This window comes from Drosophila bipectinata, chromosome 2L (genome assembly GCF_030179905.1).
Source record: "Drosophila bipectinata strain 14024-0381.07 chromosome 2L, DbipHiC1v2, whole genome shotgun sequence".
Lineage (NCBI taxonomy): Eukaryota > Metazoa > Arthropoda > Insecta > Diptera > Drosophilidae > Drosophila > Drosophila bipectinata.
In genome coordinates this window covers 15,768,425-15,795,754 of record NC_091736.1, presented here as the reverse complement: position 1 = coordinate 15,795,754, position 27,330 = coordinate 15,768,425, and the positions used below count along the sequence as shown (strand labels likewise).

The 27,330-nt window shown below is 39.5% G+C and overlaps 6 protein-coding genes across 13 annotated transcripts; 2 read left to right on the top strand and 4 right to left on the bottom strand.

The window, feature by feature from the left end:
• Window positions 1-829: 829 nt before the first annotated feature.
• LOC108125858 (tissue factor pathway inhibitor) lies at window positions 830-2,015 on the bottom strand. The gene is made up of 2 exons (XM_017242200.3): window positions 1,342-2,015; window positions 830-1,072 (listed from the first exon to the last, which is right to left on the bottom strand). Exons 1-2 carry the CDS (start codon window positions 1,433-1,435, stop codon window positions 861-863), a joined length of 306 nt encoding a protein of 101 aa, XP_017097689.1. The 5' UTR covers window positions 1,436-2,015; the 3' UTR covers window positions 830-860.
• An 894-nt stretch (window positions 2,016-2,909) lies between these two features.
• LOC108125881 (uncharacterized) lies at window positions 2,910-3,590 on the bottom strand. The gene is made up of 2 exons (XM_017242222.3): window positions 3,334-3,590; window positions 2,910-3,161 (listed from the first exon to the last, which is right to left on the bottom strand). Exons 1-2 carry the CDS (start codon window positions 3,431-3,433, stop codon window positions 2,950-2,952), a joined length of 312 nt encoding a protein of 103 aa, XP_017097711.1. The 5' UTR covers window positions 3,434-3,590; the 3' UTR covers window positions 2,910-2,949.
• A 219-nt stretch (window positions 3,591-3,809) lies between these two features.
• cutlet (chromosome transmission fidelity protein 18 homolog) lies at window positions 3,810-8,314 on the bottom strand. The gene is made up of 11 exons (XM_017242543.3): window positions 7,347-8,314; window positions 6,669-7,281; window positions 6,381-6,609; window positions 6,213-6,329; window positions 6,055-6,157; window positions 5,855-5,994; window positions 5,560-5,794; window positions 5,036-5,211; window positions 4,629-4,977; window positions 4,119-4,182; window positions 3,810-4,059 (listed from the first exon to the last, which is right to left on the bottom strand). Exons 1-11 carry the CDS (start codon window positions 8,220-8,222, stop codon window positions 3,959-3,961), a joined length of 3,003 nt encoding a protein of 1,000 aa, XP_017098032.2. The 5' UTR covers window positions 8,223-8,314; the 3' UTR covers window positions 3,810-3,958.
• A 321-nt stretch (window positions 8,315-8,635) lies between these two features.
• LOC108125788 (uncharacterized) lies at window positions 8,636-9,317 on the bottom strand. Its single transcript, XM_017242117.3, has 2 exons — window positions 8,926-9,317; window positions 8,636-8,863 (listed from the first exon to the last, which is right to left on the bottom strand). Exons 1-2 carry the CDS (start codon window positions 9,205-9,207, stop codon window positions 8,681-8,683), a joined length of 465 nt encoding a protein of 154 aa, XP_017097606.2. The 5' UTR covers window positions 9,208-9,317; the 3' UTR covers window positions 8,636-8,680.
• Window positions 9,318-10,780: 1,463 nt separating this feature from the next.
• On the top strand, window positions 10,781-13,910 carry LOC108126084 (glycerophosphocholine phosphodiesterase GPCPD1). The gene is made up of 5 exons (XM_017242527.3): window positions 10,781-11,095; window positions 11,200-11,607; window positions 11,734-13,188; window positions 13,250-13,396; window positions 13,456-13,910. Exons 2-5 carry the CDS (start codon window positions 11,209-11,211, stop codon window positions 13,573-13,575), a joined length of 2,121 nt encoding a protein of 706 aa, XP_017098016.2. The 5' UTR covers window positions 10,781-11,095; window positions 11,200-11,208; the 3' UTR covers window positions 13,576-13,910.
• Window positions 13,911-14,575: 665 nt separating this feature from the next.
• Shaw (Shaker cognate w) lies at window positions 14,576-25,933 on the top strand. 8 transcript variants are annotated; one of them, XR_001773339.3, is made up of 9 exons: window positions 14,576-14,921; window positions 17,503-18,182; window positions 18,244-18,361; window positions 18,423-18,617; window positions 18,977-19,195; window positions 19,257-19,860; window positions 20,210-20,338; window positions 21,485-21,812; window positions 23,547-23,667. XR_001773339.3 is itself a non-coding variant. In XM_017242434.3 (9 exons), exons 3-9 carry the CDS (start codon window positions 17,974-17,976, stop codon window positions 23,852-23,854), a joined length of 1,800 nt encoding a protein of 599 aa, XP_017097923.1. In that variant the 5' UTR covers window positions 14,576-14,921; window positions 17,503-17,769; window positions 17,972-17,973; the 3' UTR covers window positions 23,855-25,933. The 8 variants fall into 8 exon arrangements, 4 of the variants coding, with proteins under 4 accessions (XP_017097923.1, XP_017097924.1, XP_017097922.1 ...); XR_001773337.3 differs by having other exon boundaries at window positions 23,529-23,618; XR_001773338.3 differs by having other exon boundaries at window positions 21,485-21,967; window positions 23,529-23,606.
• Window positions 25,934-27,330: the final 1,397 nt, after the last annotated feature.

The following is a 27,330-nucleotide window of genomic DNA, read 5'->3' as shown; positions in this document are numbered from 1 at the left end:
CCTTAAACGATTTGTGGATCGATTCTCTAGCTTTCTGCATCAAAATCCAGCAACAAAATATTTTTTTTTAGATTTTTTCTCAATTTTTGGGGGGAGAGCCCTTGGAAAATGGGGATTTTCATAAATGGTCCACATCCATAGCTATATCTCCGCCAATTCTCATCCGATTCAAGAAAGGAATACCTTAAACGATTTGTGGATCGATTCTTTAGCTATCTGCATCAAAATCAAGCAACAAAATATTTTTTTTCTTTTTTTTTCCCAATTTTGGTGGGGAGAGCCCTTGGAAAATGGGAATTTTTGTAAGTGGCCCACATCCATAGCTATATCTTCGCCAATTCTCATCCGATCCTAAAGACGATACCTTAAACGATTTGTGGATTGATTCTCTATCAATCTGCGTCAAAAACGTTGATTCAATAAACAAAATAAAACTTTTAATACAAAATTGCGTTTTGAAATATAGGTCACATTCATAATGGTATCTTTCATAAAAAAAAAATATTTAGAATTGCACATATACTAATTAATTATAAAGCTTCAATATATGTTTCATAACCCAACAAAGCTTTCAAAGTTAAGCTTTTATTTCAAAATAAAGTAAAATTTTAGAGGTTTATGTTAAATTATATGAATTATTTCAAATTCCTTATGTTTGAAATAAGGCCAATGTTTTTACATTTTGTAAGCTTTCAAAAAGTGGAAACTTTTAGGTATTTCCAACTAGTTAAGATAATTCTTTGACTTTTTTCTTATAATACAAAAAAGCTCTACTTAGGCGAACATAAGTGATAATAAAGCACCCCGCTTTAATTAATAACAAAGACTATTTGTATTGTTTTATAAATATTTATGTTTATTCATTGCGTGGTTTCATTGGTCTTTGCTCTGTTGCGTCTCTTCACGTGTCTTGCATTATTGCAGATCTTGTCGCAATCCTCCAGGCTGGTGAATAATCTCTGTTTGCCGCAGCCCATATAGCGGCAATGTTGCGTCTCCGGGTCATAGTAGATGCCTAGTGTGCTGGGCACACACAGTCCGCTCGTGCTGGGCACCACTTGGCAAAGATCTCCTGGAAAAGTAAAAAACAGAATTAAAATGTAATACAAATTTACAAAAATATCGTTTAATAGGGAATTAAAAAATGTTATAAAATATTGTAAAAAATCTAGTTGCAACTGGGAACTACTAGTTTGCATACAACTATTAATCAGATTACTATTTGTTTACTTGAAAAAACGATTCATTTTTGTAGAAAAGTGCATAAAAAAACTTAGTTAGAGTTTATTCGGAAATAAAAAAAAAAAAATTCTCAATATATTGGAATAATTTTTAACTTACGAACTCGCGCCTCAACAGGAATCTGCTGCTCCAGGATCATGGCCAAGATGACACATAGCCAAAAGGAGACTTTAAACTGATGTTGCCGCTGCATTTCTTGGCTCTCGTGGTCTAATGGTCTAATGATGGCTTTAGTTTTCCTTTCGATTTCCTCGATTTCACTCAATATTATTGCAGATATTTTCCGCAGCTTCTCAACTTAGTCAGCTCTGTATTGCAACTGTATTTATCGCCCTGGCACCAATGATGTCAATCTTTTTCAGGACAAACACAAATGCGCAGCAACCGCTCGTCGCCATATATAAGAGGGCAGTACGGAAAATGTCCGATTCTATAATGAATGAGAGCCTCTAGTATATAGATGATCGGCCGATCTGTCTGCCTTTATTTTATTTATTTTTTTTCTGTTTAATTTAATTTAATGAGTTTTTTATACTCGACGTCGGTCTACCGCAAAGTTCATCTACGGTGCAAGAGCCTAGCCCCAAATATTATTCGTCGCAGCAACAACAAGTCTTTGTTGCAGAAGATTTGTTTTTTTTATTATGGATTTTTCTTTGAATGCAGCTCCCTTTTTTTGGACTTTGAAGTTTCCTTTTTTATTTATATTTATTTGCCAAAAATATAAGTGATGCCAATATGAAACGGATTTTGTTCACCACACTCTTGGTCACTGACTAAACTTTGAGTCGCGAACTCGACTCGAAACCTCGAACAAAAGGCAGAGATTCGTAATCAGGGCTCTGCCGGCAATCGCTGCTGAAAAGAGAATAAATCATACACTGGAAAAATATAGTATTTTTCCAAGCAAAATATTAAAATAAACAAAAGTTTCGTGTATTTTCCTATTCTGTAAAATATTATTTCTATCCATCAATGTGGTTTTTCATTTAAAAAAACATTTTTTTTTCGTGTCTTTTTTGATAAGAATTTTTTTAATGACATCGTCAACGAAATCGACACTACGCCGTCGCGTACAAATTTTTGCAAGTGCGATCCGGGATGGTAGTAGATCATATTGGGGGTTGTCTCTCGCCCGGATTCCGGCTTAAACCGACATCTGCCAGTTGCAGAAGGCCGAGACTGGACAAAAAGAGAGCTGCACTCGACGTGAGAATAATTAAATATATTCGAAATCTGGCGATAAGACGTTCATGACGTATAGGCACCGAACTACGAATGCCCTCAGATCATAAATCACGTTATCGCACTTCCAAAAAAAAACTAATTCAATGACATTTAATTAATATGAGCAATCCCCAAGGTCGTAAGTGTGGTTTTCTAAATAGCGTTTAAAAGATAAGGCCTGTTATACATGTGTTTGGTAAAGAAAATATCCAAATAGTGAGAAAGATCAGAGACCCCTCTCTATAGAGAACTTTTTACTATTAAATGCTAACGTAAGCCATGTCTCAATGATCTACTAAGTAGGTTTAATTGCCACATAGGCCACAAATCCAGATTGCGCACACGTTTCGATAGTGCGACAAAAGAAAACAATTACGTCATGGGTCAACGGGGCGGATGATTGACATACCAACTCGAGATTGGGAATTCAGAGACGCAACTTCCAGTAAACTTATTCATTCATAGTATATTTTATTTCGTTTATTCATTAACATATCTGTCTTTGTTTCTGCCAAAGCCATGAATACAGGTGGTAACGCAGTCCTGTCGGCTACCAAAACTCTGCCCGGGCTTTAGGTGACGGGATCCAATGGAATACTTCTGGCAATCGAACGTGACTGGATCGTAGTAGAAGCCCTCGAACTCTATGGTGCCAACGCCATCGGATCGAGGAGGAGGCTGGTTGCAAATATCTGTAGTACAAAAAATTCAAATTTAAGTCTGTGGAGCCAATGATGTGTCACCTTGACTAAAGGTAAACAAACTCTACGCCATAATTCCAAATCACCCACGACGCCACAATCGAATTTCTTTCTAATTAATTATCTCCGTTTGGTTTCTGGCCCAGGTTGGCTGGCTACTCACCCGGAATGGATCCGGCGTATCGCGCCTCTGCGGGGTGGAGGTGGAACAGCACCACCAACCACAGTGATAGCACCACCAACGCAGGCTTAGGTCGAGACATCTGGACGAGCAACGGGCAACTAAGTGAGCGGCTGAAGCGATTGAGTGAGTGGCGGTCGCCGGACTCAAGTTGGAACCATCGGGGCGGGACAGTGGCGATAAGAAACCGATGCCCTATCCCGAGGGCTTGCTCAAATAAAATATAACCCACTCGCCCAGCCACACAACTATGAACATTTGTTAGCACATGCCAGACAGATGAATCAAGCGCAAACGTTTATGATCTGTGTGTACTGTGTGATCTTATCGAAGAGATAACAAAACGTGCGAAATTATCTAAGGTTTGTCCACTTTATAATCAACTATAATCCCTTTCTAATAGATCATGGGATCCAAGTCTTTTGTAAAACTGAAAACAAATATTGGTCCTTTTTTAAACTTCCATTCACATCTTTATATATACTCATCAATTAAAAAGTTCACAAGGACGTACATTTACTTTTTTTTATCTTAAACACTACTAAAAGTGATTTTTAGGAATAAATAAGTTAGGGTATTCACTTAAATATACATAAAAATAAATTGTCTAAAGCAACTCGTGGAGGTGAACATCCTTGCGGACAGCGTTGTTGAATCCTTCCTTATAGCGATACCAAATTGGACTCTTAACAATCGCATCCGTTTTGGCTGAAAAAGTCATTTAATTAACTTGATATGCAAATAGAAAAGGGGTTTCCTCGACATACCTTCATCCGCTTTCGTTGTTGAGGTGGCCTTGTGAGTAATTCGTCCAAAGAAGTCTTTGGTGAGCTAAAAATATAAAGAACTGTGTTAAGAACGCTATAACTATTTTAAGGCAAGGTAAACCGTAACAGTCCAAGAAGATAAGAGAAATAATAAAGTGCTTTAATGCTAAAGTTAGGAAAGGTAAGGAAATGTAAACAAAATTCCCCCACTGAATAAAGTAGCTTGCCCAGTCACTTTCGTTTAAGATGGGCAATAAATGTTCGTTTGCGCTGATCCCACATTACGACCCCGATGACAATCCTGCTGGAATCCCCTTATGGGTTATTAGCTTTTCACGGATTTAACCAAAGAACAGTGACCAAAACCAAAGCAAAAAAAAAGTAAAGAGATGGGAAAATAGAAACATGTGGGCATTTTGGGCGAATTGAAAAAATTTGCAAGTAAATTGCTGCTAAGTAAATGCAAGACATGCAAATTGGAGCCAGTGCATCCTTATTGTTTTTCCCCACCTGCTGTTTGGGTGCACTGTGTGCATTGGCAGCCGAAATTGGTTTCGGCTTCAATGTTTGCAAATGATTCGGCAACTGGGCGGACTTCTTTTTCGAGGCGGGAGCTTTCTTCGAAGGTTCACCCCCCTTAGGGGCCGCACGCCGTATCCTCTCCAGGTCCACCTCGCGGGCTATTAATTGACGGCTGAAGTAGGGCAGTGTGAGTCCAGGATAGCCAGGAAAAACACTCAGTGCATCGAGATCTGGTTCTGTTTGAAAAACATAGTGTCCTTCCAGGGACTTGACCTGCACAAATGTCAAGCCCAAGTCCACCATCACCTCAATGGTATGCCTCAAGTCATGTTGTTCTCTAAAATAATAAGAAACTATAACAAAAATGCTATTTGAACCAAAATTGAAGTCCCTACTTTACGGATAACAACTGCACTGCTACCGAGCGCAGTTGCGGTGAGAGAATCCTTTTCAGCATGGGTACTGTATCCAGCAGGAGTATTTTGCCCTGACCCACACCCAGAGCCGAGGTGGTGACACCTTTGCGCAAAGCCTGAAAGATATTCCTCTGGTTGGTGCTTTTCTGTTGGAACTGCAAAAAAAAAAAGGAGAGTTTATAAAGAGGTTTCTCGACCCTTAAGTAAACAGTCTAAAATCTATGCAGGAGTCTCATTAATCTTGTGATTGCATTTGAGGCACATAATGGACAAGAAATTACAAGGCTTGATTGTGTTGATTATGCACTTTCCACAGGGCTTGGCCGGGGATGTTTGCTCCGGCTAATGACGCCTGCATAAATCATGAGCCTGCCTCAAAGAAAAAATCTCTGTGTCGTTGAAAAGAAATAATGTGACCCAGGGCTATCATCTACCCAGTCGGCCATCCTCTTCTCTACGTTTATGTTGCAAAAAAAATTGTTTTTCTTCTTGCTTCTGCTTACCTCAAAGCCACGCGTGGGAAATGCAATTTTCGGCCAGGCCAGTGTGGCAAACAGTAAATGCCAAACGACAAAACCGTACTGCAAATATGGGTATACACTGTAGTTTTGTTGCCGGCTTATCTGATGTTGCAACGTATCGGTGAAGCAGAACCACTTCAGGGCCTCACAAACGCCTGTGAAGTTCGGATCGGGCATCTTTTGCTGCAGATAGTTCTCATACACACCTTGGGTAAGTCTATCAACAGAGAAAGTTTAATTATTTGGGGCATTTGGGGAACCTTTTTATTAGATTTACCTTTCGTAGTCCCCACTTGAGTGCACCACATCCAAAACATTCTGAACTCGCGTGGTCACCGACATATTCGTCATGGTGACTTGGGCTGGTTCATTATTGTTTTTGGAATCCGCTTGCAAAGTTTTCTTCGGACGTTGTATCTTTAAAATAAGACAGTCATATTTAAAATAAAATAGTTTCAATAAAAGATCAAAACCTACCCGGAAAATGGCATCCCACACTTCAAACAGACCTTGATGTCTATCTTTTTGTCCAAGATTATTGTTCAAAACATCCTGCAGGGTGAGGCTATGCTTCTGGGCACTACAAAAGAAAACTGTATTTAACAACTATAATTTAGAATTATTATTAAGCTTACTTGTAAAACTGCATGGATGAAATGCAACTCCTCACATCATTGCCAGATTTTTCCGCCAAGGCAATGAGTGAACCAAAATCTGTTTTCAGCTGCTCCCTTTGGGCAATCTTTATTAATCTGTGAGAGAAGATTAGTATTAGTAGTTAAAGATTAGTATTAAAATCTTACCTTTCGGCTAGACGCGCAGAATCGATTGGTGGAAAACTAACTACAAAGGCCGCTTGTCGCAGAGGACGCAGTGCTGGATCGTAGACATCATTACAGATACAAATAATGGGTCGTCTTAAAATATTTTGTTCTGCCTTGGCCCCTTTAGCCTTTACCTTGCTATAGATGCCATCGTTGACGAACTTTACCAAATATTCTATGGACTGGCGGGGAGCACCGTCAATTTCATCTAAGGAATGAGTATTTTGAAACTTTTTACTTTATTATTCGGATTGAAAGAAAACCTACCTAAAACAATACAATTGGGTCGCTTGTCTTCATTTAGTACCGATGACATTTGAGTGCCATTTTCCAAGGCAAGCTTGAAGGCTTCCGGACTGCGATCATCCGAAGCATTTATTTCACGGACATTGTAACCGGCATGCCGGGCGATTGTGTGTGCCAGAGTGGTTTTACCCAATCCTGGAGGACCACAAAGTAGAGCCACCTTTTGCATGGGTCGCCCCAAAGTGTCCACATTTGTATTAAGAGCCTGGCGAGATTTTCTTTGCCTCCAGCCACCGTTGGATTCGAATTTTCCAGTGCGTTTGTTAAAACTATTAAGTTGGTTGTTGGAGGATGCACCACCACCACCACCTCCTTCTGAGCCAGCACCACCGCCACCACCTACCCCATCTCCGTTAGCTGAATCTTGATTGCTGTGAAAAGGTTTTCCGAATACCACCTTATCCCACATTTTCAGCCAGTAGAGCAGACTTCTGTTTGTCATTTCGTCGGAAAGCAGGTCAATGTATCTTCTTGGCTTGTACTTGTCCACCCAAAGGCGTCCTGGCTCCGTATGAGAAGGTTCTGTTATCTCTGTTATATCAGAATCCTGATCAGTAGCTGAGCGACGAAGCACCTGTTAAAGAACACTTTGTTTATTTAATGATTACTTTACTTTCATCCGAATAATCTTTGACTTACCAGTTCCTTTGCCTCTTGCCAGACCTTCTCCTTCGCTTCGCCCAGAAGACTGCCTACCACCTCACCCCTGGCGCTGACCATTTCCAGCTGACGGTTTTCGTAGTCCTCCGAATGGAATCTCACATAGATCCTCTCCAGATCACTCCTCTGTATGGCCAAAAATGGCCAGTTGGGAATCTCATACGACAAGTTTCGCATCTTAAAGTCGTGCAAGGCTCGCAACCGACTCACTTCATCCTTTCGCAGAGTTTTGCTTGATTCACGCATTTTCCTGCGAAGCTCCAAAATCTTTTCAATAGCCTCGTTATCACGTCGTTCCTCTGTTTTGGCTTTCTTCACCATTGGATCCTCGTAGGATTCGTGAAAGAGGTCATCGATGTCGCCGAATAAGTCCCGCTCCAGGCGACGTTTGTTGGTGTTTTTCAGGCCCAGTTCCTGAAGCTGCTGAGCAGCGGCATTGAGCAGTGGTTCGGGGTCCTTCTCTTGTGGAACTCTGCTGCTAAGTTGAGTGTTCTCCAGCTCCTGAATGGCGGGCATTCGCTGAAACGGCGTTGAGCACATCCGTCCAGCGGATGGACCCTTCGGAGTTCCAAAAAGTCGGCGGTTTACTGGACCCCCCAGTCCAGTGTCTCCCTCCAACTGACTGGCACCAAAAGTAATCTGTGAGAGTTGGGGAGAAGCCAGCGATGAGTTCCCCATTCGGGATGAGTCCATCATTTCTGCAGGAGCCCGATTTTCCTTCTGCTTTTCGGCGGCCTGTTTTGAGGTGCTCGGACCATCGTACACGTCATACTCGTGCTGTACATCTTCCATCAGCTCCAGTTCGTCCTGGTACTGGAGCTCAAACTCTTCGTTTTCATCGGGATATTGGTCCATTGTAGGAAAATGGTAATAAACCGACACAAATAAATTTGTAAACAATTTGCAGATGGGAAAAATTTTCCCGCCAAAATGAAAAGAACTGGCAGTACTATGTGACGTTGCCAGACAAAGGGAAAATGGTGCATTTAAATATAAGCAATGCTACAAAAAATGGTTTAATAAATGTTTAGACGCACTAAATTCTTTAAATTATTTTCATTTTATGTCATTTGACTTGTCTATATTCGCAAAAAATAATCTTTTACAACTTGAACCATCTCTGATTGATGTTTTCGACTCGGTTTGGTCATACTGGCCTCTTTTATTGTTTACCTTTGTTGTTGTTTTGAAAATTTCTGATAAGAAAATATTTTACCGCCAAAAAAACGATATCACCTGCACATGCAAATTCCTGTCAGGATACTTCAGGTTTATTAAATATTTTACATCCTTTTTCATTAGTTCTACGTAATTCATAAGTTAGGAAGCACTTTGGTCGTGCGAATAGGTTTTTTACATTGAGGACACTTGATATCCGTGTCCGGATCAACAGGACCGTTGATCCTGTGTAGACAGGGGAGTATTAATGTAAGCACAGAACCTTTGACTTTCTCTTTTTCGACATTCTCAGTAACCATGTGATTGGTGGTGATTATCTAAGAATGCATTGCAAATAAAAATAAACGAAAAATGTATGTTTTTGTAAGAAATGTCTTACATCATAGGCTTCCTTCCACAACTCCATTTTTTCCCTGTCGCCATTTGTACGGGAAAACTCATAGATACGATTACCATCTTTCTGATACGACGAGTGTGGGTAGGGGGGGATTTTATGTGAAGTTTGTGTTTTGGTTTTAGCTGTAGCAGGAACGGCGTTTTGGTTGATGCTGATTGGTGGACCAGGTTTGTAGGTCGGAACATAAGGGTCATCATTGTCATATATGTTCTCAAAAGGTAAATCATCATTTGTCAACTTAATTTCATCGTAATCAGTATACATAATTTACAATTATTAAAATTGTCAATGTACGGTAGAAAATATTTTTAAAGACGTCTGACGTGTAAGAGGGATCAAGAGCAACTGAAGTGATCGCTGCGGACTGAAGGACTATATATACGATCAATCCCATATTCGAGAATATTCCATCACGCCGACACGTGAATGGTAGCCGGAATAATACCATTCAACAATACAACACCAAGTTCAAGAACTTAAAATAAAATTCTGCGCGTTCAACGAAATATTTGTCTATCATGAGAAAGTGAAAAAACTTTCCAAAGCCAAATTAGGTATTAAATTCTGATTGGAAAAAATTTCCCGCCAAAAAAGAGCTATCATCACTATTTGATGTTGCCAGACAGGGGAAAAATGTACAATACGGCCAATGCCAAAATAAAGCTTTTAAAGAATTTAAATTTTTTAAATTTGGTTTTGTTCATCTTCATATTGTCTGTGAAATGGTTTATATATTTTGTAATTGGAGCCATTGAAGTCTTTCCGACTACGCCTGGTCATACTGGTAATGGGTAATGGTTACTTTTGCTGTTTTCTTGATCATTGCTGATAAGAAAATGTTTTCCCGCCAAAAAAAGTGCACCCGGTGACTCATGATAATTCTTTTTAGAAAATTGCACCTTTATTGAATATTTTACATAGAAAAAATTTCACAAACCTTTTGTTTTATTTAAATTAGAAGCACTTTGGTAGTGTAAATAGGTTTTTTACAAACGCGACACTTGGTATCCGTGTCCGGATCAACACGACCTTTGATCCTGTGCAGACAAGGATGTATCATTGTAATCACATTTTCGTTATTTCTTCTCTTTTCGACATCAGTGAAATTTTGATTTCTTTTAAGTATCTAAAAACCATTATGAATAAATAAAAACCAACCAAATATACATATCCTCATATTTAGAAAAATTACACATCATAAGCTTCCTTCCATTTTTCCAACTTTTCGTTGTCGCTTTTCGTTGTCGCGTGTAAATTTATAAATACGTTTACCCTCTTTCAGATACGACGAGTGGGGAAAGGGGGGGATCCGCCGTGAAGTTTGTGTTTTGCATTTTTCAACAACAACAACTGGGGAATCCGGTTTGTAGTACGTCGGTACATACGGGTCTACATTGTCGTATATGTATAATATGGTCGGGTAGATCATCTTTTGTCAATTCAAATTCATTATCTGCATACATAATAAAACTAATTTATTATTTAATTTAATATTTACAAATTTTTTTCTTTAATTTTTTTGTGACTTCCGGCGCGCTTAAATGCTAAAAATGATAAGAATGCAAAGCTAAATTATGTTATAGTATATGGACTGCAAAAATTGACAATATAGACTGATAAAAGTCTGGCAACTCTATTTATCGAAAAGACGATGACATTGTGTGAACGTTGTTTTTTTGAATGAGATTAAACTGAAATGTATTGATTGAAATGTTATTTAGGACTTAATGAATATTCATAAGAATTGTAAACTAATTCAAGAAAATTGTCAGGTTTCATAGAAGTTTCCGAGTTTTTGAACATCTACATTTGACGGGAAAAAAGCTAGATATGGCATCACTGACTCTAAATCCCACCGGCGACCCGATTTCTGACCCGATTTTTATTGTTAACAGTTTTAAAGCTACTTTAAATAAATATTTATAATTAAAAAAAAATAGAAATGATAATCCCGAGCGAAACCCTGAAATCATTCGCAGTAGCCTTTTGAAACTGGCGAACGGTGGCGAAAAACAGTGTCGACTCCCTCGTTAGTACTGCCCTTAGGTTTTTAGTGCAGCAGCTGGGAAAGGAGAAAACTAAGGAAAATCTAAAAGACCATATATAAGGCGAGGCTGCCTTTGTTCGTAGTTCCTTCTCTCCCACGCACCAAGTAAGTGAAAGCTGATTGATAAAGGCCATTTACGTCATCAACTGATAAGGTCAATGGATAAACATACACTGAACAAAATTATTTTATACTGTGTGATATATTAGGTATTCAACATGCAGAACTGGCTGGCTTCCCACGACGGCGAGGACGACGCCATGGCAGCTCCTTCCTCGTGTCCCTCTTCTTCGGAAAACGGTCATCGGCCCAGTGTCCAAAACCGTAGGATCTTTGGCGACATAACCACCAACCGCTTATGGACATTTCGTGTCCTGATGAACCTGGATCTGGCTTCCAATGAGCAGTTAGCTGTTGTCGGCGCAGGAGAGGCTCTGGGAAACTGGCAGCACTCTGGCGCCGTTCTACTGAACAAGGAGGATGACCCGGATAGCAACCTGTGGACGGGTGAAGTCTATATCCCCAGGCATTGTGCCACTGAATATCGTTATATGGTCTGTGCCGTGGATCCCAGTACAGAGCAACTTGTGGTTCGTCGTTGGGAGACTCAGTTACAGGTTCGCATTTGGATGTAACATGACTATTAGTATTAAGTTCATGAGCATGGCAGTTTTTTGTTTATGATTGTAAACAAACGCTGAGAGTCGAATCTTGATCATTGCTTTATAATCTTCCTATTACAGCCTCGAGTAATCAAGGAGCTGGACGAGCAGCCTTCGAAGAATAATCCTGATATCTTTGGCTCCTTCAATGGCCAGGAGAAAGTGGACCGTGGCTGGCTGACCAAGGAGTCCATAGTTCAGCTGAAATTCTTCTATGCTCCGTTTACATGGAAACAGCGAATGAAACGCCGGCATGTCCAGGTGAAAGTTACACCCATGAATCTACGAATTCCCAGTGCTAGCTGCGATTCGATGACTCCGGTTTCCCCATTGGAGGATTCGTTATCCAATGATACCCACGACACGAAGGAGAACGGTGGGGAATCCACAGCGTTTGCTTTCAGTGAAGTGGTTACCCTAAGTGCTGACGAGTGCGAAATCCGGAGCCAGGAGCAATTCGGCACCGCCTGTGGCCCCAGCGATTTGGTTATATTCCACTTGACCGTGGGAGACATGGAAAATACCGCATATCTGATCGATTTGTACAGCTATAGCTCGCGAGTGGCCAAGGAAGATGGTCCACCCAATCATTTGGGCTATCACTATGTGCTGCCCAATCTTTTCAAGCGATCGGAGGGAAACCTGGAGATACCTATCACCTGTGCCAAGGGGCATCGGCCGTTGGGCATGATGCGTTTGGGATACCTGATCGTGAAGCCCTCTCCTCTAAGCGCCCACATGGATATGAGCGTTAGCTATGCCCGTTATTGGAACAACAAGTGGACGGGCTTGGATGTGGGACACCGGGGATCGGGGACCAGTTTTAAAGCCAAAGACACAGTGATCCGGGAGAATACAATAACATCGCTGAAGAATGCCGCGGATCACGGAGCCGATATGGTGGAATTCGATGTGCAATTGAGCAAGGACCTCGTGCCTGTGGTGTATCATGACTTTATGATTTATGTTTCTCTGAAATCAAAGTGCAGTATGCAGGAACACGATTTCCTGGCTCTGCCCATGAGAGAGCTCTCCCTGGAGCAATTGAAAAAGCTGAAGGTTTACCACACTGCCGAGGGACTTTCGAGGGAGACGCGCTCCTTTCACAACGATGATTTGCTCGAGCACCAGCCTTTCCCCCAGCTCGCCGATGTACTGGATGCCCTGGACGTTCATGTGGGTTTCAATATAGAAATCAAGTGGTCTCAGCGGCTGCAGGACGGCAAAATGGAGGAGGAGTTTGAGCATGTGGTGGACAGAAATCTCTATATCGATTGCATTCTGGATGTGGTATTTCGGAAGGCGGGAAATCGACGCATTGTTCTTAGCTGTTTTGATCCTGATATCTGCACAATGTTGCGGTTCAAGCAGAACCGGTATCCTGTGATGTTTCTGACCTTGGGCAGGACTACGAAGTATGAACAGTATTTGGATCCGCGGGGCAACTCCATGGAACTGGCCGTCTGGCATGCGGTGGCCATGCAGCTGCTGGGGATTGTGGCGCACACGGAGGACTTGCTGCGAGATCCCAGCCAGGTAAAATGATCCTCTCGCCATACACGATTCATGCGAACCATTTAGCCACGGACGCTTTTAGGTGAATCTGGCCAAGGAGCGCGGGTTGGTGCTGTTCTGCTGGGGCGATGACAACAACTCTAAGGACACCATCAAGCTTCTCAAGGAGCTCGGACTCCATGCCATTATCTACGACAAAATGGATGTATTAACCAGCAAGGAGGTCAAGGTAAGTCTCTGGTGTGGCTGCAAGCAGAAAATATTTAACGAATTGTATACCTTTCGCAGCAAAGTGTTTTCCACCTCCAGGCCAAGGACAGTCAGAAGGAGCTGCTCAAGCTGCAGGCCCTGGAAACGGGACATGTCTGGCACACTTCTCCCGATGGCAGTGAGGAGCAGCAAGCGTAGTCTCGCAACATATCGAATATTTTATACTCATCATTTAAATATGCATAAAATATCACTATATAATGTATACGCTTATGCGATCCATTCTCTGCTTAGGACCAAAGTTCATCTGGTTTCTGCCTTTTTGGATTCATCTATTCACTTAGCCAATTGCATTTCTTTTCCAAACATAGCCTAGTTCAAATTATATTTATCTACTGTCCAACGAATGGAAAAACAAATTGTATTTGGAGATCTTATTTTTTTGCCAATTTACTTAAATCGCTCTGTACTTCAGTTTTTACGTTCCCGTAACTATCTTTTTTCAATACAATTTAAACATTTTGAAGACCAAAGTATTTTATCTTTACTCGGGGAGGGTAAAGGTTTAAATAAAGAAGAGTTAAGAGAAAATATTTAATATTTTAAAAACAGGTAAGGCTGGCGTTGAATATCTACATGGTTTTTACATTACATTTACTTGAGACAACAGTGCTTGTCAAACTCATCAATGGTGTCTAAACTGTAATTAAAAGAAGTTTTATTTTATTTATTTAAAAAATCTAACTAAAATACAAAAAAAACAAGCTAAAAGGAAAAAAAATAATATATTTTTTATAAAAGTATTTTGGAAATAAATATAAATATTTTTTATAAAATAAATAATATCTGTACTTTAGATTTTGGGTAAAATCCTATAAATATATTATGAAATGTTCCAAAAAAAAGCTCGATGCCAAGTTAAGTCGAAATGACTTAAAATGAGTGATAATGTGATAATAACTCCTTTGTATTATCTTTTCCCTGCATTCTAAGAAGCCCGCATATTTATCACTCATACGCAGTGTTGCATTTTGGCGGCACATTGAAGCAAACGTCAAAGCAAAAGCAATGTAAGAACCGAGAAAAGCACTGCGCATGCTTTGGTTTTCACGCTGGCTTTCCGAGATGAAGACAGCGAACATCAACATCCCGCCCGGAGAGGGAAGAGCGTGAAAATTCCGTCGCTTTGTTCGGATTCCTTTTCAGTTTGTAAAATCGCCTCGTACGGCTCGGAAGTTGCCCGGACGGAAAACTCCACGGAACGGAACGGAAAGAAAGAAAACAGAAGAAGAAGGAGTGTGTGAGAGTGGCGGGCCCCTTACAATACAAAAAAAAAGTTGAAAAGAAAAGAAAGGAAAAAATATATAAAGAAGAAAGTGTAGTGCCGTAGTGTTATATTCCTCAGTTTTTAAGTTTTTCCCCCGCCTATTTTCAAAGCCCCGCGAAACAATTACAGTTATTCAGTTTCTCAGCCAGTGGAAAATCTCGGAATCGAAAGTATGTTTATTGGCAGAGCGCACCGACCCCGCAGAATGAGAGAATAGGTGAGAATAGGAGTCGGAGAAATCGCGAAGAAGGTGGCGGCTCTACAGTTTTGATGGATGTCATATATACACATACACACACACACATATACATATATATGTACATTTTGAAGAAATCGGGTCGTAGTTTATTGCACTGTCTCCTGTCAAATTTAAAGTCAATGCTACAGACAATAAGGAAGTTTCTGATACACCAAAAACGGAAAAATCGATGCGTGCGCGACACACACGTGTAAAGTCGTGTGCCCTCAGTAGCTCTGTAGATGTGTGTGTGTGTGTGTGTATATCCTTACGAGAGAGTATAATGTATACGCCGAGTTAACCGAGGCAGGCAACTTCATACCACAACAAAAACAGAGCAGTTACCCGAGTCACAGGCCGCACTTACTACAACACGCTACTTACAAAACACTCCTGACCTACTGTGTGTGTGTTTTTGCCTCCGCCTCTTGCCCTCTGCCCTCAGCTCCTGGCTGTCCCCTTTTTGGTAGCCTGAACCACCCATCATCCTGTCGCCCCCCTGAGAGGCAGTTAAGCCACCTTCTAACTACTCTACTTGCGTGCAACTGCGGGCCACAGGATGTTGTTTCCAGGACTGCGTCGAGGGGAAGACGAGGAAATTTTGATATGAAAAAAAAGGAAGAAAGTCCGGGGGGTGGTGGCAAACGAAAAAAACGAAACTCATTTTAAATACTTTTGGCCAAGAAGTATGTTTTCTTGGGGAGAGCTTTCAAGTTTTGTTTTTTTTTTCTGTTCCATGCCCAGTGCCTCATTAAAAGTGAATAAATAATGTAGCATAGCTAAAAATACACACAAGTACACACGCTTACTATTTTAAAGTTAATTGCAGTCGGACGGCTATGAATATTAAGCTGGAATTGGGGGGGTCCAAAAAAATTCCAGCACGATGGAGTATGTATAACATAATCATTAGCATTAATTGCGAATTAAATTCCACCACTTTTCACCGGACAGACCTGGCCACAGCGTGTGTTTGGCATTGTTTGTTTTGTTTATAAAGCCTCATGAAAATCTTTTGGTGTGTTTGTGCTTTTTTGCGCTTGTTTTGTAATTTTATGGCACTGATTCGAAAATCGAGAAGCAGCCGGTTGCAAGTAAACAATCCAATGGACAATGATGAGAATCGACAACAGAAAAATAACAGCCAGACATTTTAGACAAACCGACAGACAGACACACAAGCAAGACGCTGTTGCTCACTTTTTGTATAAAAGTATCTGCCAGATACATTTGTATCCGTACCAGCTGGGTGCGTGTGAGTGTGTATGGGCCTGTGTATGTGTGTATGTGTGTAAACAATGCAGCGCCAAAACTATATATTGTTTAAGAACAAATATTTGCCTTTTGTGCAAATCACGAAAGGCAATTTTATTATTCCCCTACGCTACGCTACGCTCCATTTTTATTTTTATTATTACTATTTTTGTGGGGTTTTGTTTTCGGCTCGATCTCGTACCACTTTTCTGCAAATCGATGACGCTATCGATGATATGGCTAGAGACTATATTTAGTTAGATCTCCGGGAAAAAAGGAAAACAATTCCAAGTGGGATGCGCTTCACGAGCTGCTAATGGGTCAATTCAATCGAAGCAAATATTATTGCCTATTTTCCGAATGGATTGCCTTAGTTGGAGCCTTCTGTTTGTTGATTTTAAATATTTATGCGGCGTAAAAATTTCCCCTAAGCTAAAGTGAATTCAGTAACTGAATCATCGCGGGGGTGGCCAAGGATGCGTCCATCACAGGTAGATTCGGGGAATCTAAGAAAAAAAACGAACTTCCATCCGGCACACTTTTACACATAACTGAATCATTCCGATCACGGACTTGATCCATAATCATTATATTCAATATAAACAAATCTTCGTATTTCACCACAAAGTCGAGATGTGCGAAAGTTTTTCCACTTATCCACAAATGATATGGAATATATACATAATTCTAAATGATTTGTATACACTAAATATTGATTTAAGTTGGCCGATTTGTATTCTTAAGATTTTTGTGGTACGGGGTCATGTGATTTTTTGTTTATGGGCCGGCTTGTGCTCTTCTTTCATCGCAGTAAAAAAACTTATTCAAATAAGTTTTATTGGCCATGATGGGTAACATATGTCTTAAAAAATACCAATCTCTTTCAAAATTCTATAATAATTTATAGAGAAAAATTTGAGTATGAAATACTTTAATAAATGTGTAGAAATTCCTCTTACTCTTACTTTTTTGTGAACATTATATCTAGTTTAATTCCCAAAATAGTTGTGTGCGCGTGTAAATAATGGCCATTATGAATCGACTTACTCAGCACTTCTGAATAAGTCATATACTCATAATTACGTACCATGCAAAATAATGGGAGCTCCAAAGGAAGTAGGACTACATAAACGAATATCCATACGGGGTACATACACATTACTAGTATTTAGGTAATTTTCCATCAAAGTGAGAGAGTTTCCTACGAAAAAATATAAGTCTTAAGGCTTCAATTCAAGAAATAGTAGCAGCAACTTGAAATACCTTTAATATCCTTTATTTAATACCTTTTAAATCCTTTTTCCAGCGCCATGTTGTCCAATCCAGCCCCAACCTAGTGAGTAGCTCAAGGCCCAGGGCTAAGCATTCCGAGGATGCTTTGGGTCTGCTCCTAACATCTAGTAGAATACTTTCAAGTGGGAGTTCAAGGGATTGCGTCTTGATCCCCGGGAGTGGGGGAGTGGACAGGATCAGACGAGGTCACGAGTGTGGAGTGTATGAGTGAGGTGCCTTGCCAGCTGCGGGGCACTGAGAACTGCAAAAATCGTGGGCAAGGATAACGAAAAACATTCAGGTTGGCCAACATTTAATCTTCTGAAGAAAAACAACAGAAACACAAACAAGAGTAGATACTTTAAACACATTTAAGTTTTGTGTATTTTTATTTAAAAAACATAAATATTCAAACATAATTTGATTATGATTTTGAGTTTGAGTTCGTTTAGTTGAGAAAATGACTTATATACCTAAAAAAGTGCAACACTATGCGCATGCAGCCATGAATCTGATCAACATGGACTCGGAGAACCGTGTGGTGCTCAATGTGGGTGGCATCCGGCACGAAACCTACAAGGCCACGCTGAAAAAGATTCCGGCTACGCGATTATCCCGGCTAACAGAGGCCCTGGCCAACTATGATCCGATACTGAATGAGTACTTCTTTGATCGGCATCCGGGCGTCTTCGCACAAGTGCTCAACTATTACAGGTAAGGCTCTTTATTCAACTTTTATCTTAAAAATATTAAATTTTTTATAATAATCTTTCAGAACCGGTAAGCTGCATTATCCCACAGATGTGTGCGGACCGCTGTTCGAAGAGGAATTGGAGTTTTGGGGCCTAGACTCAAATCAAGTGGAACCCTGCTGTTGGATGACCTACACACAGGTTTGGCTTCTATATAGAATCATTATTTATATATTAAAATAATACTTTATCATGTTTACAGCATCGTGACACACAGGAGACCCTAGCCGTGCTAGATCGACTCGATCTGGATACGGAAAAACCGTCCGAAGAGGAATTGGCACGTAAATTTGGCTTCGAAGAGGACTACTACAAAGGCACTATATCCTGGTGGCAGGAGATGAAGCCGCGCATTTGGTCCTTGTTCGATGAGCCCTATAGTTCAAATGCAGCCAAGGTAACTTATTTGTAGAGGCAGTATCTATAGACAATTTTAAAATAGAAAATTTATGGTTTTGGAGATGCAAACAATCTATTTTTATTTTCATTGAATCATCGAATTCATTTGTGCAATAACTATAATTAAATTTTCGAATATCCAGTCTACATGACAAAATAATAAAACTAGCATATACTTTTAATGAGAATTGCTAGTCTTGTTTCTTGATTCGAATGCAATTAGATAAACGAATTAATCATACTTTTCGCAATTAAAACATTAATCAAATTGTAAACTGTGTCGACAGGGAAGGCTATAAATGTAAAAATGTATTTTTATCTTCGAGGTCTGACTACATATTCCATTTTGAATTTCAGACTATTGGCGTGGTTTCGGTGTTCTTCATCTGCATCTCGATCCTGTCGTTCTGCCTGAAGACCCATCCGGATATGAGGGTGCCCATTGTCCGGAACGTGACAGTGCGAACTGCGAACGGAACTGCCGGATGGTTTCTGGACAAGACACAGACCAATGCGCACATAGCCTTCTTCTATATTGAATGCGTTTGCAATGCCTGGTTTACCTTTGAGATATTGGTAAGAAATTAACTTTAAATAGAAGACTTAAATTTTTATAAAAATATTAAACTATTTATAGGTACGCTTTATCTCATCGCCGAACAAGTGCGAATTCATCAAGTCATCTGTTAACATCATAGATTATATAGCGACGCTTAGTTTTTATATTGATCTAGTGCTTCAGCGATTCGCATCGCATTTGGAGAACGCTGACATCCTCGAGTTCTTCTCGATTATCCGGATTATGCGACTCTTTAAGCTGACGCGCCACTCGTCCGGCTTGAAGATCCTCATCCAGACGTTCCGGGCCTCGGCCAAGGAGCTGACCCTGCTGGTGTTCTTCCTCGTCCTGGGCATCGTCATCTTCGCCAGTCTCGTCTACTATGCGGAGCGCATCCAACCGAATCCGCACAACGACTTCAACAGCATCCCCCTCGGTCTCTGGTGGGCCCTGGTCACCATGACCACCGTCGGCTACGGAGACATGGCCCCCAAAACCTATATAGGAATGTTTGTGGGCGCACTATGTGCCCTCGCCGGTGTACTAACCATCGCACTGCCAGTGCCCGTCATCGTCAGCAACTTCGCCATGTACTACTCGCACACGCAGGCCCGCGCCAAACTGCCAAAGAAGCGGAGACGAGTGCTTCCCGTCGAACAGCCGCGACCGCCGCGATTGCCAGGTGAGTCCTCTGAAAGGATTATGGATAATAAGCATCATTTTATGTGAAGTCTGTCTACATACCTTTATCTGAGATTGTTATTCCTCTCTAAGCAACCTCAAGACTTAAATATTTCTAAAAATATACAAGGCTGTTTGTTTTTGCAATAAATCACATCTTTATTTAATGATTGATCGATTGAACTTTATGTGAAGAAAACAAGCAAATTAATGACAAACAAAGACTGATTGATAGGCTTTTGTAGATAAATTATGAAAAGAAAGGCTAATATCTCAAGTGTTTACAAATCCACTCAATAAAAGCAATATATTCCCAATGAGTAACATAATCATGTGTGTATCCTTTTCAGGTGCCCCTGGCGGTGTCAGTGGCTGTGGCACCCCGGGCTCTGGTCCACATTCCGGTCCCATGGGCTCCGGCGGCACTGGACCACGTCGCATGAACAATAAAACGAAGGACCTGGTCAGCCCCAAGTCAGGTGAGTCTTTGCGTGTCCTCAGAACAGGATAACACCACAACACCGAACTCCCACAATCCAAGCAATATGCAAGCATTATAAGCTAAGTATTTATAGAAAACCAAAAAAATTTCGAACAGCGCTTCCAAAAGGCACCGCCAAAAAAAAACATAAGCTAATTTAAATAAATTAGAGAAACGAGTAAGCAAGCTAAAATCAAGCCAAAGTTCTTAACCTGTCTTTCGAAGCTCGCACAGCTGCACCCTAATTTCGATATAATCGAGTTATTTGAATTAACCTTGCAAACAAAAATAAGTACAAAATTAAAACACTACCTAGTAACATAAATAGTCGTCAATTATCCTTTGTGCCGTCTATCAGTAAAGTTCAGAATAATGAAATAATACGGTTGCTACCAAAATACTACCAAGGACATTGTGATTCTTTGGCCCGAAAACCTCAATTCTTGATCTTGGGTGCGCTTCCCCCTTTGGCATTGCTATATAGATACTCATTATATAAGATATCATTCGTCGTGTACGTGTATATATGTACTCTATGTAATTACCATGTATTCAAGGCTTCTTTACCAACATTTCAGTCTCCTCATCCATTCGAGCTTAGCTTTCATTTAACGCAACTCATTGGAAAGGTTTCAAAAATGTGGATGATGGGATTACCATTTTATTAATTTTAAATATTTCCTGAAATGTAAATTCATATTTTCAAGTTAATATTCTAAGAGGCCATTTTCTTCACAATTTCTTAACAATTCTTTTAATAATACCCATTTGAAAAAATCCACTAAAAAAATCATATCATTATCAAAAAGTTTAGTTCTCTTATCAGCTCATTGAAAACATTTTTGTACATTCAAGTCATTATCCCTTTTCGATTTGTTTAGGACATTTCTTCCACTATTGAGTCAGAAAAAATACAAGAATATGTATCGTACAAATATATATATTTTTTAATGTACCCTTTCTTTAATGATACTATGATACCCAGATACGAGACTCTTTATTATATTTATGTACCTACTTCAAACTTTAATTCTGAAAAATTATTATTTTATGAAAACTTTTGCTCCAAATACGTTTGTTTAATATAATTTTGATTTTATTGATAAACGATCCAATCCAAACCCCAAAAATCTTGTGTAAATAGATGAATATACAACAATGATTGGCAAACCGCGAGATGGCAAAAAGAGCAGGCTGCTCTAAGCCAATGAATACACCAACAACTACAACCACATCTAGAACAACAACAACAACATCAACAAGAACAACAACAACAACTTGAACCGCGAACCAGAACCATCTGAAGAACCAAATAAATCCCCAAGATACAAAAAAAACTTCAAAGCAAAAATTTAATTTGTGGCAATGAGAGAGATGATCTTTTTCCAAGTTGTATATGCGAATTTTTGGCAAACCGATCTATGAGTAAAAAATATGGAAGACTAATGGACCGGATATATATCTTTTCCGTGGTACGTTGGAGCGAATGCAAACATTCTGGATGCCATAAACATAGATATGAATATGAATACTCGTATGATTACTATGAATACTCGTTTACTCGTATCGAGGACATCTGCTACTGCTATCTACTGTTACTACTACCACTCCAACCTGCTATATAATCGTATATATAACTACAATATGTATTTTTCTACGTGTTTTCCTCTCTCTCTCTATATATATATTTCTACACCTACATTTAAATAAGTAATATTACAAGTTATACCATATATATATCGTGTACGTGTTGTTCTTCAGTTCTGGCTCGTTCTTCGTTTCTTGGTTACCAGTGTATAAGATATATATATTCTGATTCGTAACTGTATCTTCTCTATCTATCTATCTATCTCTCTCTCTCTATCTATATCTCTCTCTATCTATGTGTGCGTGTGTAATTTTGTCATTTTTTTCTTGGTTTTAGTCTCATTTTTGAAATCAGAGGCCACAAAACCCCCCGACCCTTAGCTATAGAATCTTCTAAACAAAACATCGAACAAACTTTGTATTATCTTGAACTCTTGTATTTCAGATATGGCCTTCAGTTTCGACTAAATCAGAAAGATATTTTGTAATTTGTTAAGCTCAAGACCAGCTCAAAAACACAGTTCAAGCACCACAAAAAACAAACTCAACAAAATCGAAAAAAAATGAAACGAAATCAAAACGAAACCTCAGTTATATACAAAACTAAACTTAACAAAAAAATGCAAAAAAAAAAGCTAAAAAAAAAAAAGCAGAAAACCTCCGTTCGTTCATCTATCATGCTATCAGCTAACCAAACCTCGGACTCTGCTGGGCGGGTGTGTGTTGGTTTTTCAAAGATACCTATTTTTTTATCTACATACCTCTAACAACCTGCAAAACTCTATAGCAATAGCTCGTTCTATTTCCAACCAACCCGAACAAAATCCCCAACTAAAGTGTCAAATAGTTGAACAACTTGGAAACTAGTTTGTAGCAAAAGCCGAAACTCTAGAGCACTCGCCGAACCCGACCCACCCACCAAACCCCCCCCCCGAAAATCCAATTTCCCCAGCATTTGATTCTACAAGAGTTTGACATCCAAGAACCCCCCCTTGCCCTCTGCCGGAAATCTTTGCCCAAATGTAGTTTACAGATATTGTATCTAAATGTGTGTGCATTTTTTATTTGAAGAGCATGCTGCATGTGTGATTTGAAACTTTCCTCGACCAGCAAGTCTAGAAGCAGAAACTTAGACAGTGTTTAGTGTTTGGTTGCATTCTTCTACAATTCCATGATTATCGATGTGTGTGATGTCTTGTGTTTTGTGTTCGTGTTACACCTTCCTTCAAAAAAAAAAAAAAAAAAATAAATAAATCGAATTGTAACCTAACCACCCCCTCGTATAATGTAGAAAACAAGTGCACCCAGTAATTACTATCAGCAATCCAAAATAAAATTAAACTTAAAGTTGCGTCCCACCTACTATACCAAAGAAAATTCGAAGTTAACCGAATTTGGACTTTCAGCTTGACTAACAAATTTTAATGAAAATAATATTTATTTCTCTCTCTCTCTCTCTTTTTCTTTCTTTCTCTTTTTTCCTGGACAACTTCCCCCCACTACTATCTATCTATTGTTTCCGGCTATATAACTTCACCCACCTACTTCCTATCCAACCGAAACTGATAACCATTTTGTGCGCGGGCTTTAACACCAAAAAGTTGCTCAACTTTTCACAGGTCCATTGGGCGCAAGTATTGTGGCCATGAGTCCCAGGACAATGCTGGACTTGAATCCTGCCCTGGCCATGGGAAAACCGAATTTCCAACCCCGTTTTCCCACTCCCCTGGCCGCCACGCCACCCGTAGTAAGTTCAGGCATGGGAGTCACCTCCGGAGACACTGCACCGACTGCAGCACCACCGGTGATTCCGGTGCCCAGCATTGCTGTCTCCACTTTGGGCAAGGATTCGGGCATCTCCACCACCACGACCACGGCAACCACCAACAGCGGCAACCTGGAGACCAGCAAGAAGGCCTTCCTCTAAAGAATACGAAAGCGTTTATTGAAAGGCAGCCAAGACTCAAGCCACCTGATATCTAAATATGTTTCCCCGATCCTCCCAATAAGCAATATCTACTCGATATCATAGCCTTCGCATACGTATATGAATTACATATTTCAGAGATGGCAGCTATCTTTGATCGTAGATCATATTTTTGTTGAAATCATATCACAAAGTCGAGTTATCGAATCCAAATGAGTAATATATATATTTTATTTAAAAGATGGCAATGGATCGGTATTCGAATCGGTATTAATTTTATTCGTATACGAGTATTTTGAACACATATCATATCAAGTTTAATTGGAGTTTTATTCAAGTTTAAAGATATATTTTCAATTTAAAAAAAAAAAGCAATACAACTGGCAATATTTTTAAAACATCTTGATCCAGCCATGTCTTTTCGATTTAAACCTCTTGTATCAAAAATTTACTTTCAACCATATCATATCATAAACATACCTATCACAATATCGAACCTATAGATAATCCTAGCTAAAATATAGATAATACAATTGCTTGACGAACCATTTTACCATTGAGAGCTAACCAAGACAGAAACAAACAATTTTTAAGAGCCATTCACAAAATGTTTTTACGAAAAAAATAATAAGTAAAAAAAAATATAACGCAATTGCTTACTAACGATCCAATTTTTTTACATAAGCCATAGAAGATAATGAATCGAACGATGTAATGTATATAAATCTAGATGCTTTATAACTCGGTTTGCCAGTTCCTTATGCGTTGTGTAAAGACTCGACGGGCCCCAGTTGTTGTGGGGCCCAGTTCGGTTCGGTTTAAAGGCTTTAATTTGATGTATTTACAAATGGAAACTCCAAGAACTCGAACTCAAGCGATTAGAGAAACTTTAGCAGTTGTCTAATTAAACAGAAGCCAATCAAAAGTACACTCATCCTCACAGGACTCACGAAAAAAATGGTATTCAAGACAGGCACGTGTTTTAACTTAAACTTTTGCAAGGAACTAAATATGGAAAAGGTGTAGGAAATTCTTCGTTTTCTTCGTCAATCAAAAACAAGTGAAAAACGTAAAAGAAAAACGAAAAAGTTTTCCCAAGCAAACTTGGAACTTGGAAGGGAAAAACAAACGAAAATGCTCCAACTGTTGGCACTTTTCGCTCATCACTCACTTACATGCCGAGATTACTGGGTAAGCTGGTAAGAAAGAATCGCATCTTATATTTTTCCAACCTGAGTTGGGAATGGGGAGAAGGTAAAATTTCAACGAGTTAAAATGCAAATTATTTCTGTTAAATTTTGTTTGCTGTTTTTTCGCTAGAAAATGCAAAGTAAACAAAGAATTCCTTACAGTTTCGTTCAGTTAACTTGAATTTGCTAAAAAGTTTACACACATTGCTGTGGGGTTACAAGTGGAGGGATAGAAATTAAATTAAATAAAACAAAGGAAATAAAGAAAACTCGGTTGCGTTCGCGTGGTTCTCGAAAAACAAACAAACATCTTGGAAAATTGTTTCCCCCGATTTTCGTTTGATTTAACTTTTGCAAAGTCATTAGCTAATTCTCTTGTACATTTTGAAAATACATACATATATCTCAGCAAAGCATTATGCCTAAATACTTATAAGCGTAAACATAATAATTACTAAGAACAAACATTGGAACAAAAATAAAAAAAATTACACAAATAAATGAAAGAAATAAAGCAACTTTAAGATCGAAAGAAGGGCAACAAATAAACGAAGTTTGCAAAACATTTGTTAAGTTTTTACAATGAACAGAGCATTAATAATAACTAAATTAATATTAAATAAATATTTGCAAGCTATAGGAAATGGATAAAAACAATTGTTTATATCGCTTTCGTTTACTCGCTATGATTTCGAAACTGTTTTTTAATTGTATAGTTAAGCAAATTGTATACTATTTGAACTAAACAAACAAATTGTTCTCTCAATAATTCATGAACAAATAAATTAAACTAATTATATATAAATTTATATATATATAATTGAACAAATATATATGCATATATATATGAATTTCAAAAAGATAAAGAAATGCAATAAAGAAATCTATTGAACACCAAAAGTGGGAATTATTACTGTGGCAGGCTGTCCACATAGGTGACGAAAGGTAAACCGAAGTGAGTGCGAGTAGGACACTATATCTATATGTATAATCTATATTTGTAACTATTTACTTTCAAATACTGTATTTCATTTGGGAATATCCACTTGGTTTAAAATGAATTTTGATTAAAAAACAAATAATCCCTTTGGTGCTTCCACAATGACTCTAAAACCGTTCAGTATTAATATTCCACCTTCATTGACGCATTGGGAATGCTTTATTGCCACTTTCGGCATTTGTTTCGATTTCATTACCAAAATTTGTTATTGCAATAACAGCTCAAACGCTTAGCTTGGCTCAGCCCTGCTCTGGGGGCCGTTCAGCAAACAAACAAACAAAAAAGCCCAACAGCAGCAAGAGGGGAAAAAAATACATGAAACGTTTGGTCCCCCGAGGGCCTGACCTTCAACACTTCGCACAAAGACCCAGATAATGTAGAGGGAGGGGCAAAGAGTAATCCGGCCAAGTGCAAATCGGGTCTGAGTCGGATCACACACTCCATTCACCTCTTTTTCGGCCTCTGGCGATGGTCCAATAAAGCGCTTCATTAACCAGAGAATGCTGGGGCTATAAACAGTGGGCCACGGGGTGGATAGTAGGTAAGTGGCTGGTGTGGGGATGCTAGGCTCCACCACTAAATGAAAAGAGCAAAAATTCCAATGGCCAAACAGGGGAATCCCCTCGGCCATCTATTTTCATCCAAAGCTACATTTGGTTCTGGCCTCAATCAACAGTTGGTTTCCTGGGGAGGGTGGTGGTGGCTGTGGCGGCCGTGGGTGGTGCACAGATTTTCTCTTAAGTATTTCCCTTTTTCATTCCACCATTTATTATCCCTTGAAAGTTGATTGAGTCTGGGGGTGAACTAATAATCCATGAAATTTCAATTACAAGTCAAAAATTATACTCGAGGAATGTCAACCCCTCTTCTATCTCTGCATCCCCCATCTCTCTCTCACCGACTATATATTTCTCTCTTTCTCCAATTCTCACATTTTCTCCCGTGTAAGTTGTAAAAAGCTTTTGGTTGTGTTGTTTTCATCTCTTTGACTGGAAAAACATGGTTACTACAAATTTTTGCCGACAATTTACAGAGTTTTCCAGTTTCGGTTTTTCGGGGGGCCTGGAAAAGCTTTAGCTCTCTCTGTCTCGGCCACTGTCTTGCTCTCTTTTTGACTGCTCCACCGCAGAAGAAAGTCATGCTCTCCGGGAAAACTGAGAGTGTAATAGAGTGGGAGTGAAAGAGGTTGGGGGGGCGTTCGACAGGAGGAGGTGGTGCCGGTGGGAGGGGGTGGTTGCCGGTCTGGTCTCTTGGCTGCTTGCCGCACTTGGCTAGTGGCAGTGGCA